A 13,667-nucleotide genomic window follows, 5' to 3' on the forward strand; every position below is an offset into this window, starting at 1 on the left:
TATTATACCTATATATTAAATTATGTACAAACAAAATATACGTATACGGTATGAAGCGCAATAGCCAGTAAGTACTTTGGTCGTTAAACGCAAAACACGCACACACGTACGTAGTTATATAAGTACAAAATAACGCGTGTATTTTGTATTATGATTATTATTATTATTGTTATTATAATCTCGATGCACGTAAATATGTAATAATTACAACTATTTTCACTCGTTTGTATGAGGTGTATATAAGGTATGATAAATCCGAGAAACAAAAGTTTTATATTAATATATGATTGATTTTTTTTATTATTATTATTAAATAATACACTCGTGACAGCAACGGTCGTTGGCGATCTCAGAAAAAAAAGTGTACAGTGATTACTGATAAGGTTAAAATTGAAATAATTATATTAGATTATTATTTTATATTTCATTGTGTATTACTGATATTTGACTTTATTGTATGTTATATCCTGATCAAAATATTCAAGGGCATAATATCCAGCAGTAAAAATAACTAAATTAAAAATTTAGAACAATTTTTTTTTATATTTTTAACATATATTTTAAATCTATACAACTTATAATAAATTTAAACACGGAACAGGCATTTTAAAATGTTGTTATATTCAATATAAATTACAATCTTCAAATAAAATTAGCAATGGCATTTAGTAAATTATAAATATCCTTACTAATATCATTACATTCCTCACAGAGATGTTTTGGTTTATAGTTTTTCTACTATACTATTAGTGAATGGTGGTCCAATCGTAACCAATTCACGCTATACTAGTTTTGTACGGTTAGTAACATTTTCACAATAATTATCTACCTATATTTTCGAATATTTGTGATTTATCTAAATTAATATTCCACCAATTTTATAATCATTACTTAATTTTTTAATAATAATTAATACTATTACTTAATTTGAAGATAAATTGTTTTTATAATATACATTAAAATATGAATAGATTAGATTGATAGACGTACTAATGTTAATTAATTTTATATTATAAATTGTTATAGTAATGAAATGTTTTCATTTTAATCGTATTTGTTCAAAATGCCAGGCATAATTATGTATAAATTACCAACGCTTAACGTCGTCGAAAAAATCATGCTTAAACGACATTTCAAATATACTTTATATTCAATAATAGTCGCGCATTGACGATTGGTCTTTGATCGTCAGTCGAGTTGAATAATGGTTTATATGTTTGTGTAGTTTGCATGACACATGTCGTGTACGGTTTTTGAAGATATATTATAATATACGTGTATATATATTATATATATAAATATATATATACTTGTGTATGAACCGTTGTACTTTAATCGGACAGCAATATGATATTTTACGTGGCGAATGGGAAGGGAAAAATGAAAAAAAAATATAGAAGTGTTTGTTTGCCACACGTCACTTTCGTGAAAGTTTTCTCTGTGAAACACACCGAAAATAAGTTGGCGTCAAAAACAACATATTTTGGCCGTATCGGTTACAAAGTTGTTTATCGAAGTTTAATCTACCAAACTGGGTTACAAATATCCGTACGTTTCGACATTACAATAGTAATAGTAACAATATAGTAAAAATAACAATGACTTATAATTAATAATAAAATATAGTTATGTAATACGGACAAGAATTATTAAAATCATATATTTTTTAAATTTCTCTGCATATCTCTGCATAGACAGATCGTGATTAAAAAAAAAATTATATACATGATATATTGATATCATCGTTATTTGGTTTTCTCTTTACCTATGATCGTTAATTTTGGCATATTTATGCTATTACAAATTTCATGTTTGATTTCATAATACTATTGCCGCGTTATGACTTATGATAGATAACTCCCTCGAATACGCAAAACACGTTATACAAATATAGGTATTCTTATTTCTTACGCACACACACCAAACACACACCTTATATTGTATAATAGCATTATATTTTTCTAAAAAATAATATCAATTTTAAAAGAATTTATTTCTATGTTTTGTGTTTAAAATGCATTTTACCTGTTTTTAAACGATACATCTCATTTATTCATAATTCTAATGCAAAATATTTTTATTACAATGTACGTGTTATGATAGGTAAATCAAGAATAGTGTATAAAATATTAATATATAATAATTTATAATAAGTATTAACTTTAATATAATAATATAGTAATTTATATATTTTTTATTAATTCAGATTACCTTATGTTATTGCTGTACAATTATTTTGCAAGGCTTCCATATAGCTACCATTGCTTTCCACATCTCGTCATTCAATTATTATTATTTTTTTTGAATAAATTTATTTTCGATATACTCATCAGAATTTTTATATATATTATGTTCTGCTACAGAATATGAAATATATTTTTCTTCTTCTTCTTCTTCTCCGGCATATATAAAGACCATTGAGTCACATTGCCGAAAAAATAACATCCCCCGTTTTGTTCTCTCCCTTGACACTTCCACCGCATTATCTACCCCAATCATCCTAAGTTCTTCTATGATTCTATCTATTCACCGTTGTCTGGGTCGTCCTCTGAAGTATATTGAAGTATTTGAAATACATAAAATATTTTATATACCTAACCTTTTATGGCTTAGATGAAAAAAAGTTATTTGATATTTGATGAATTACATATGTTTGATAGTACTTTTTCTATTATATCCTTTTAGAGTACATGATATTAATAATATTATTATAATGGCAGTACAGTGTTCATAAAAAGGAGTATACAATACTCGTTTTATAGGTCCATACGACTGCTTTATATTGTGTGCATAATGCATATATAATGCAATATATGTGCTATAATCATTAAAAAAACACAATAAGCCACGGTCTTATACGAAATACGAAAAATGCAAAACAAAAATGTCATTGTCATATTGTTATTATTATATTCTTTACTATGGCATGCGCAAACGACGTTATCGAAATTAAAAACTCGCTTTACGCGATTTTGTAAACAGAAGGGTTTTATTGAGAAAATATAAAATATAAAACATTATGAAAAGTTAGTCGAGCGATAATTTCTATTCCATATGTATTAAACGTAAAAAAATAAAAATGCTACAGAATTTCTTTTTTAATATAAAGTCTATGAACGCATTTATAAAAAATAGTAATGGTTTATTTTTTATTTTTAGCTTTTGATGGATTTAAATGTATTGCAATTATAGAAATTTCACTATACAAAGCACTAATACAATTTCGCTGAGTATCTGTGGCCTATTATATAGTGTGTTGGTCATAGTGTTGGTATATATATATGTATAGTACCAATGTAGAACGATGCGACAGAAAGTGTTGAGAACCGATAATACCTATTAAATTTCGACAATAGTAGGTATTATATGTGACGGGAAAGAATAATATTTTTTTTTTTCGATGTATTGTGCGTTATATTTTGGTTTATCCGTTAATCATATTAAAGTATTTTATATCCCTGTAGGGATTTATGCCCCACGGAAACATATATAGTGTAATAATGCATTATTATTACACCACAATAAAAGCAACCGCACCATAGATTTGGAAATTTTTTGTCACCTGTTTTTTTTTTCTTTTTTTATTTACGTAGGTAAAGGATTGCTATTAAAATTTGTTCACACTTTGTTAATCGTCACCTATATCAACGCCGGGAAAACGGTTAGACGGCAATCAAGCATTATATACGATTAACATCCGTAATTAGAATACTTTTTTTCGCGTTGTTTACACGTGATAATAATATGTAAATATTGTCAGTGTTTCATTAAACTTTTCGTATAAAACAACATCGCTTGTGGTCTAAGAGTCAAGTAACTAGTGGACAATCTAACAAAAATAGTTGTACATGTCACTGTGCCATTTTTTTCCGCGTTGGCGAGATGTACTAAACATAAACTGTCGGAAATCTTAGCGGATCATTCATCGACAGATTGATATCTATATCTATATATATATATATATATACTAAAATGTGTTGGTCCAGTATATAGTTCGTACGCTATATCATGTTCAACACGAAATCATTTTCGTCGATATGTTGGTATGTCGTACGGCCTTTGGAGGTCAGGAGAAAAAAAAATAAAACGTGGACGAAATATTCCGAAATGGTCAGTGCAAAGGTTGTCCTGCTGGCCATTATATACGTGTATATATAACTCGAAAATAAGAACTATCGTATATATAATTAAAGGCTGGTAATTTCGCCTGTATATATATATATATATATATGTATGTATGATAATAATACGTACGCGTACCGTTAACGACCACTAATTTTATGTTTTCGTTGCACTAAACCCGGAGTGACTGTATTTTATGGTGGTCGCCTCGACCGCGGCATTGTAATTAAAATTGTCTTTTGTGCGTGCCCCACACCCCCCTCGTCGCCGTCGCCGCTCGTGCTGTCTCTTTCTCGCACATACAAACACACCCCTAAAACTCTCGCAACCCCTCTCCCGGCCGGCCGGCGAATTTTATGCACTGCAATGAATACGCATTAAAACAGCGGCGGCGGTGACTACTGTCCGCTACCTCGAGCTCACCACGGGGCTAAGTGACCGAAACACGAGATTATACTATGTCGTGAATATCATACACACGCGCACGCACAACGCACGTGTGTACAACAGCGTGTATGTGTGTGTATGTTTCGCTCATAAATCATTTAAACAAACCCGCACACGTATAACATGCAAATTCTGTAGTCGTAATAGTTCAGTTTTCCCCCATTGCTATGTTTATATAATATAAAGTTGCGCGTACACTGCACATTATTATCATCGTCATCATCATCATCATCATCATCATCATCATCGTCATCGTCGTCGTAGTAGTCATGTGTAGTATGTAAGTGTATTTGCGTCGCCGCACAGTGTATCGTATCATCGTTATAAACACCCGTAGTAAGTATATAATATATATATATTGTATAATATGTACTTTGCGACGGACTGTGCGCATGTGTTTCTTTTTCTGAGACCACTACGCCTGACTTCTCGGCATATGTCGTACGGAATGAGTTCGAGTGTGCTATAGTGTAGACAGTATTATCCGTGCGACTCTGTGATTAACCGACGGTTAACGATTATAATAAGCTATGAATTATATATTTATAATTATTTTTAAAAAGTCTGCAAGCTACGAATGGCAAAACGATGACTAATTTATCATCGCCAAAGCTATGAGTAGTAAACATAATATGATTTACGGATTTAGGCAATATGCGAGATGGGTGGGTAATCGAACGTCATATTATAGTGAAGACGGATTACCAATATGATATGTAATATATGTGTGCCATAATACATATCAGAGCTGTGCATAAAATATATAATATACTGTACTGTAACGTAAAATAGATAAACCAAAACGAACGCGGAGACAAAAAAATCAATTAACTGATGTATACGTACGTATAATGTATACAATATGCACGATATATACCATGGTAGATAAAACTGGGTTTCTGGAAAAATAAATGGAGTTCGATGCAGAAAGAGTCGTATATAGTTGTGCAGTCCGTCGTTGTCTAAAACGCAATAACGAAAGTCGAACGGACCGAATACAAATAGTAAATAGCAGAATCACAATTATTATCGTGTGTATAAAATATTTATGTGTTTACATTTGAAATTGTAACTATATTGGTTTTAGCGAATTGAAACCGGTCATTGAATCTCATTTTTAAATTATCGAATATTGGAATAGTATGTACTATGTGTTTAGTATAATATAATGAATACATCATCATATTAAATTTGGCGACCGAAGATTCGATTTATTATTATAATATTATTTCAATGATATCTGACATTTTATATTTTATTAATTCACTAAGCACACGATACATTTAACATTTTCCTTTCGAGATGATATTATAATAACATGTAATATTGTCTGTTGCTATCGCGTTTTTTTTTTACCATTATTTGTATTCCTTTTTTAAGATTCCTTTCCCGGGATGCATCAATCGCATACTTTATTAATTTTTGTCATCGAGCTATACTATATATCTACGCTTTTCCTCCGGAAACTTTAAATAAACAACCGGTGTCTTATATTGATGGATAATTTAATTTCACTTCAAGAGTTATATATATTTCAGAAAGAGCACATAATTATTATCACTACAACATTACGTCACGGCATTCGTAAAGGTACATAATACGTCGCATGTTCTGCATATATATTATTAAACTGCTATAAACATGAGTTAATATTTTAGTGTATCGTTTTTTAGACGAAAATAAAAATATATTTTTTTCACTGTACCGATAAAACAAGACACGATATAAAGCCTGAAAAATAGTTGAACTCGTTGTAGAGAATTTGATTTTCTTTTTATACTGATATAGATCATACCACCACTTTTTCAAATGTCAACTCTTATTTCCCAATTAAATTTTATTTCAAAAAAAAAAATAGAAATTGAAGAATTCTCAAAATAGTATTTATACAGAATTGAAAAAATAGATATGTCTTTATAAGATATGCGCAGTTCGTTATTTATTTAATTAGAGAGTGATAATAATATAATGATATTTAAAAGACAATGCGGTCTAAAAATGATTGGTACACACGAAAATAAAAACATTAATATTTAAAATTTTAGCTTATTATTATAATCTCTAATGCATATTTATATAACTACTTATACACACAATAATTGCATAATATACAATTACGTATGCTAGAAACCGGAATCTAAATAATTTCGTTTATAGGGTGATACTATTGAGTATCCTCCCTAATATTATTATTGCGTGTTATCGTTTATTATTTGTCAACTATCAAACCTACTTAATGTACAAAAAAAAATGTATAGATTGTAGATTACTTCAATAAATAAAAAAAATAAATAAAAATAATTTCGTACATTTTTAATAGTCAACATAACAGTTGAAAATTTAAAACTGGTATATATATCTCAAAAAATAGAATAAACAATTTTTCAATGAAAAATGTAAAGTTTATATCTACTAGACTTTTTTTTAAAATCAAAACAAAATTTATAAAAATTTGGTCAGATTAGGTTGAATCAGTAAAATATACACAGATGGCGCGAGAATAAAAATAAATACATTTATTTTTAGTTATATTTAGATTTTTACATACTATCTCGTTTAAGAAAATATTCAAACGACCATTGTATTATTTCATAAAATAAATAATTTTTGTAAAACTAAATTTCAGTGAATACAGAAAGTAAACCGGTTTCACTAAAAATCAGTGGTTTTAACTAAAATTTAATAGCCTTTGTAGCTCAATTTATTTATTTTTCAGAATTCAAAAACAATTGTGACCGATCACCGCATTCCATATCCGTCCCCTCAAAAATTACACATCATACATTTACATATTACACTGACACAATTTTTTTTAAATTTGATACCGTTTTTACTTTAGTACTCGTACTGCTGAAAACACTCAGACATACACACAATATTATAGTATACTTTTTAAACGTAACATTTACCGTACAAGGGCCGCATAAAATGTTTTCCTATTGAACTCGACTACTATTATATAATATGCATACCTATTATAATAATTCATATATAAATCATATAAAATGTATACGCACTCGAACGCTGCTGCTACTGCTGCTGCTGCTGTTGCTGCTGCTGCTGCTACCACTATTGTATATACCCCTGTTGCTCGCGTATTACATGTAAATTACTGTTAAGCGCTTTAATGTATATTTATTTATAGTTTCGAACGCGTTAAGTGCTCAACACGGATATTATTAAATTCAGATCGAGCCACACAAATTATATGCGTGCCATTAAATTTCGTTGCTGTGTCCCGTTCCACGTTTGGACCACTTTTTCCTTCGTCTCCCACGTCCTATACCGCTTCTAACGATCATTTCTTCCGTGCGGGCATGTTAGGGAAAAAAACTGGCAATAACGATCATTACTATAAAAGGACGCTATATAGCTGTACACTAGACTTTAAACCGCGTGAGTATGATATCATATATATCTGTGTGTGTGTGTGTGTGTGTGTGTGTGTGTGTTCGTGTGGTGTAACTAAGCGTGAAATTTCTCTATAAGCGCATTGCTACACGGTTCTCTCGTCGCAGTCGTTTCCTTCCGTTTTTATTTTCGTTAGTCACGCGTGTGTCTGTCCCGGGCGATATGATTAATAGAACACAATATTCGGCTCTAGCTAATCGCGCTCGGGCGCGTGTGCCGACGTGTTTTAGCTTTTCCAACGGCAATTTGTCAACTTGACAGCCGCTGCTCTAGTTCATTCCGCCGAAAAGCCGAGCTGGTTTACGGGTACGCAAATAATATAACAATAATAATAATAATAACAACAACAACTACAACAAAAACAACAGCGCTGCATCTTACAACTAAATAACGTAATCGTAATGCGTATCTGTATATGTGTAGCTTACGGATAATAATATAATTTCATTCATTTATGCATATGTGTTACAGAGGGAATTTACTACGGGAAAAAGGTGACGCTGAAGCAGCCGTGTCAAGTTACAAAAATGCAATAATGTACCGACCCTCGCTAGCAGGTAAATTATTTTTTGTAGATATTATATTATTTTCTTCACATATAATATAGATTATAGATTATGATTATTTTCGTATTCATTCGAACTTATTTTACTCTCCGTAAGACTGCAATTTCAAACAGTTGCTTACATAGTGTGATTTTTAAATGATAAACATGTCGTCATAATTTATTGCATCGTTCTTAAAAAATAAATTCATTGTCTTAACGGTACATGTCAATGAGTGATAAAATCGACAATTGAGTTCCTAAAGAATTATTATTCTTAATTTTTCATTCCTTCTGACTATTTTTGTGGTTTTAAAAAATAAAAGATTTTATTTAGTTAATTTTTACATACAATATATAATTTTCTAAAAAAGAAAAAATAGGGTTATCAGAACCTACTATTATAATATTAAATATAAAAAAAAAATAATGTTTTAATATACACAAATTGGCCAAGATAATCAAAGCTGTGCGTTAAAAAAAAAAGGATACATAATTGTATACGTCAAATATTCTTGACAAAAGTATATTGAAGGCTTATAAGGAAAATCAAAGTTACAATTATTATTTAATAATATAATAATATGTTATATATCACAAAAGAATATAAATAAATAACAAATACGTCATTTTTTATTATTTGTGGAGTTGAAGAATTAGCTGAATTATTTTTATGGTTATGGTTATAAACATCAAAAAAATATACCAATTATTTAATTATTTGTAAATTATAAAGCTTTCGATGTTGTTTCAAAAAAATGTCAATGATTATGCAGGCTAGTTTAAATATTTAATAAGTAGAGAAGTTAGCGAATTTCATTTTAAACTAAATCATGTCTTCTTAATATAATGAAAGATAAAAAAAATTGTTTTTAAATTTTTTATTTACTGTTTACTTATAGTGTAAATACTTATTACAATATTATATGTAATTTGAGATATTTACTTTTTACATTATATTATTGAACAACAAGACATATAAATTGCATTTTTGTTTGGATAAGATAAATACAGCTAAATAATTCAAAATGCATAAATGCATTGTCAGCTGATGTCCTTGTATATCTTAATTATAAAATTATTTTGGTAATTTGTATCAAGTTTCCAGTTTGATCTTTCCTTGAACTGTTATTATTGATTGAGAATTTATGAGATTTGTGGATTTCCACGTATAATTAAATGTTGACGAAACCATCTACCGTTTTAATATTATGTTACAATAATAATTAATTTAATGGTTGCTTCAATGTTTGTAATTTGATATAAAATGTTGTTAATAACTTCAAGTTAATTAGAAACGTTTAAATTTTAAGTTATTGAAAACTCGATATTTTGAAATATTAATTTTTATTTTCCTAAAGTTTCCTTATTAATATATAATCTTACTCGGTGAACTTGACCTAAACCTGCTAAACCTAATAATTATTCTATTATTTTTATAAAGAAACATGACTTATAGTTAGTTAGAACAGTTATTATTAATGATTTAATCATACATTACAGCTACACGCGTAATCATGAATAATATTTAGATGAAAATACGACCCGTGTAATTATGATAAAACGGCGTGTTGGATAGGCATTTTAGCTACATTCCTGTCGTGTTTTTTTGCTATTATAATATTATTGAAATAATTTTTTATTAATATCTTAATTTCAATACAAATCGGTGGTTGTGAAACGCTGGGTATATATTTTTTAGGAATACCAATAATATGTTTAAACCGTTTCAATCTGGAATATAATAATAGTTAAGTAAAATGTAATAACTAAATATAGTTTTTTATTTTATTTAAAAAACATAATTATTATAATATCATAACGATTAACGAGTTATAATTTTAAATTGTCATATTTATTTTGAGCATGTTTCAAGTTTCGATGTTGCGTAATACATTGATTTGCTGATACCACGTAAACTTTACCAATTAATATACTATCCTTGTCAATCTACGTTTAAATAATGTATAATATTTAAATAACTAAAACAACAATGTTTTGCCTCTTAATCGAGAAGTATAAAAATCATTTTATTTTTTTCGGACACAAGAAACACAATTATCGATAATAATAGTTTTTTTTTAGGTGTTTTTTTAACGTATTTATTGTTAACAACCACTGCGTGGTACAAACGAATACAGATTTTGTGTCGTGAAAATAACACTTATCGATGACAGTTATTTAATATTTTCCGTAACTTAAAAATAAATGTTTATTTTCAGAGGCATTATGTATTTATGTATAGTTCCTATTGATTGTTATTTATTTACCTATTACTTATGACATTTTTTTTTTCAAATCGCTGTAGAAATATGATTTAAAATAACAGCAGCAGTACTATGAATTATTCATACAAAAAGAAATATATAGTTATTGTAACTTGTAGAATGTAAAAATAATATTTTTTTACCAAGTGCAAGAGGAGATAATAGCATTTACTAAAAAAAATAATAATAATAACATAAAATGATTATTATCGTAATTTTCGAACTATATATATTTATAGTATACAATGGTTATTCATCGTCTGTTCAATTATTATTGTTCCAATGTTGCGAATTCATTGTAGTTGAATTCACCATCGATAAATATCAACAAAAGTCGGTCGTACATTAACAAATTTCAATTAAACGTCAAATCATAATAGTGGCGAATAATAATATAATTGTTTACGAAATTAATCGATATAGTCGGCCGTTATTGTTTAACGAAACATTAACGTTCATCAGTAATCGCCATTACCATATTTATTGCGATATAATATAACGAAAATACTGTATCGCCGACAAACCTAGAACGCCAGCAAAACGACATGGCTGGCGTACCTATAGCGATTTTCGCTTAAATCGATATTTTCACTGTGCAGCTTTACGATGCACTATTTTATTTTAGTCCTCTGTTTCGTCTGTGATGTATAAACACGGTGCGGCGTCGCGTCCTAACCGAATTATATTATTATTAATTTACTGCGGTCCCGACAGAAAAATAATATTATATATTGTAAATACATATATTTAGGCTACCGTGACTGCGTTCAATAGCGTTTAATGAACATTCGCGGGCATTTCGAATTTTAAATTAAAGAAATTATTATTTATTTAATATCTTTTCAAACGTTTTTTTTTATTGCAAATTCAATATTGGTGACACAAAAGGCATTTAATTGAATCACGGCGCACAGAATCACGGCCAGTGCATGAGTCTATAACATTATATATATGTGCACGATAGTAATATGCACGTATTCGTGCGTATACCGCAGTTGCAGTTTGTAATTTCCACGCTGAGTTTTTTTTTTAAACTTTTTAACGGACCCGCTCTGCGGATAATGCGAGAGCATAATAGAGGTACGCGTATCATCTGGGGAATAATTATGTGTATTGTTATTTTCGTCGTTCCTTTTTTTATTAATCATCTGAAAATCACCTATCCAATACGATTTCTTCTACTATAATTTTTATTTTATATATTGCAAGTTTTTTTGATACTTTAGCAACCCTGGACCATAGCTATGTCATACATAATTTTATATCCCTTTATATCGTATATAAATAAATGATTTAGTACAATATTAATATATTAATTTTACTAAATCGCCCGTTATGTATAGTAACATTTATATGCCCAAATAGGCTCAGAACTATATATTCTCTTATGAATTTCTTTAATTAAAATCGTTACATATTTGTCTTAGAATTGATTATTTTTAAAATGTCATATTTTTATATAAAATAAACCGCAAGCGTTTCTGATAATCGATACACGAGTCTATACAGTGATAAAATAATAGGTGTGATGCTATTTGTGTATTTTATCGTTTTTATGAAAAACATTCTTATGTTATATTGGTTAAACAACATATTTACATCATGATGCCACTCTTTGCCAAATTCAATAAGTGAATTGTTTTCACGAGACTTAATTTACTCCCAAAATACTGATGATTAATATTATTGAGTATGGTAATAAATTCATGCTAAATAAAACTTCTGAGAATATCTTAAAAGTACAACTTCATATAGTACCAGCTAAGTCCAACATTTCTAGATTTCAGTTGAAACGATAGAGATAATCAAAACCCATTATAGTAATACCGTTCAAGCCCTCGAATAGCGATCACAATAAAACAAGAAAAACACAATAATATGGTAATACAATATTTATTATACCTCTGTCATAAAAAGTCGATCAAATCTCGGGATTTGGTTACATCGTATGTTGTTATGTCTAAATAAATAAATATAGTTAATGTAAAAAACGCAGAGGCCGCAAAACGAAATCAGTGATTATTTTCGACATACGCCTTAGTTCTTTTGTGTCATTACAAACATTTAATGATAATAAAATTGTTTATCAGAAAATAATGCGTGGATGCAATTATAGTAAGCTATAAATACCACACGTGGAAGTCGACGCTTTAGTAAAAATTGTAAACTGAGTTAATAATAAAATCCAATAATGCTAGCTGCTCATAAATATATAGATATCACCGTAGTGTAATAGTCACAAATGATAATAAATAGGATGATTTTTTTTAACGATAATTTTCTCGGTGAATGGTGTGTTTTTTTTTTTAAATATTTTTCCGTCAATAAACTTGGAAAATTATAACGATACAATCTAGAAAATAAAATTTATTTTTTTTCAAATATATTTTGTATTGTGTACTTATACATACTATCATGTAAAAAGAGTTTAATTGTCATATTCTATAATATATTCCACACTCCACTCCGTTAACAGTATATATATATGCATATATTTTATACTGGTGTTATCGTTTTCTGCTAAGACAATATTATCGCGTGTGTGCTTATGACATACAATAGGTATCCTATTGTGTGTGTATGAGTATATATATATATATACACTCTATATAGAATACCCAACCACGTGATTTTTCATTTTACATCAGTATAGTTCAACGAAAATATGATAATACACATAAGAAACCCCTGTAAAATATTATTACGGCCACTATTATCAAGTTTTCCTTCATGACGGAAGTATCTCTAGGTATGCCGCTGAACACGACCAACCTTATTATGTATATATATATTCATTTTTTTTGTTTTTTGTTCGTTCGTGATGCTGGAACAACGCTTTCAATTATAACATACGCTTATGACAAATTGTCTACTAG

The 13,667-nt window shown here is 28.8% G+C and overlaps 1 protein-coding gene across 3 annotated transcripts in view; it reads left to right on the top strand.

Annotated features, from left to right (window-relative positions):
• Positions 1-13,667, top strand: part of LOC132929856 (protein O-mannosyl-transferase TMTC2-like) — a 285,751-nt gene that overhangs the window by 224,584 nt on the left and 47,500 nt on the right. For all 3 annotated transcript variants that reach the window (XM_060995466.1, XM_060995465.1, XM_060995464.1), the window contains exon 7: positions 8,452-8,537. In XM_060995466.1, coding sequence (XP_060851449.1) covers positions 8,452-8,537 — 86 coding nt within the window. The remainder of the gene's footprint in view (positions 1-8,451; positions 8,538-13,667) is intronic.

Source organism: Rhopalosiphum padi, chromosome 4 (genome assembly GCF_020882245.1).
Source record: "Rhopalosiphum padi isolate XX-2018 chromosome 4, ASM2088224v1, whole genome shotgun sequence".
NCBI lineage: Eukaryota > Metazoa > Arthropoda > Insecta > Hemiptera > Aphididae > Rhopalosiphum > Rhopalosiphum padi.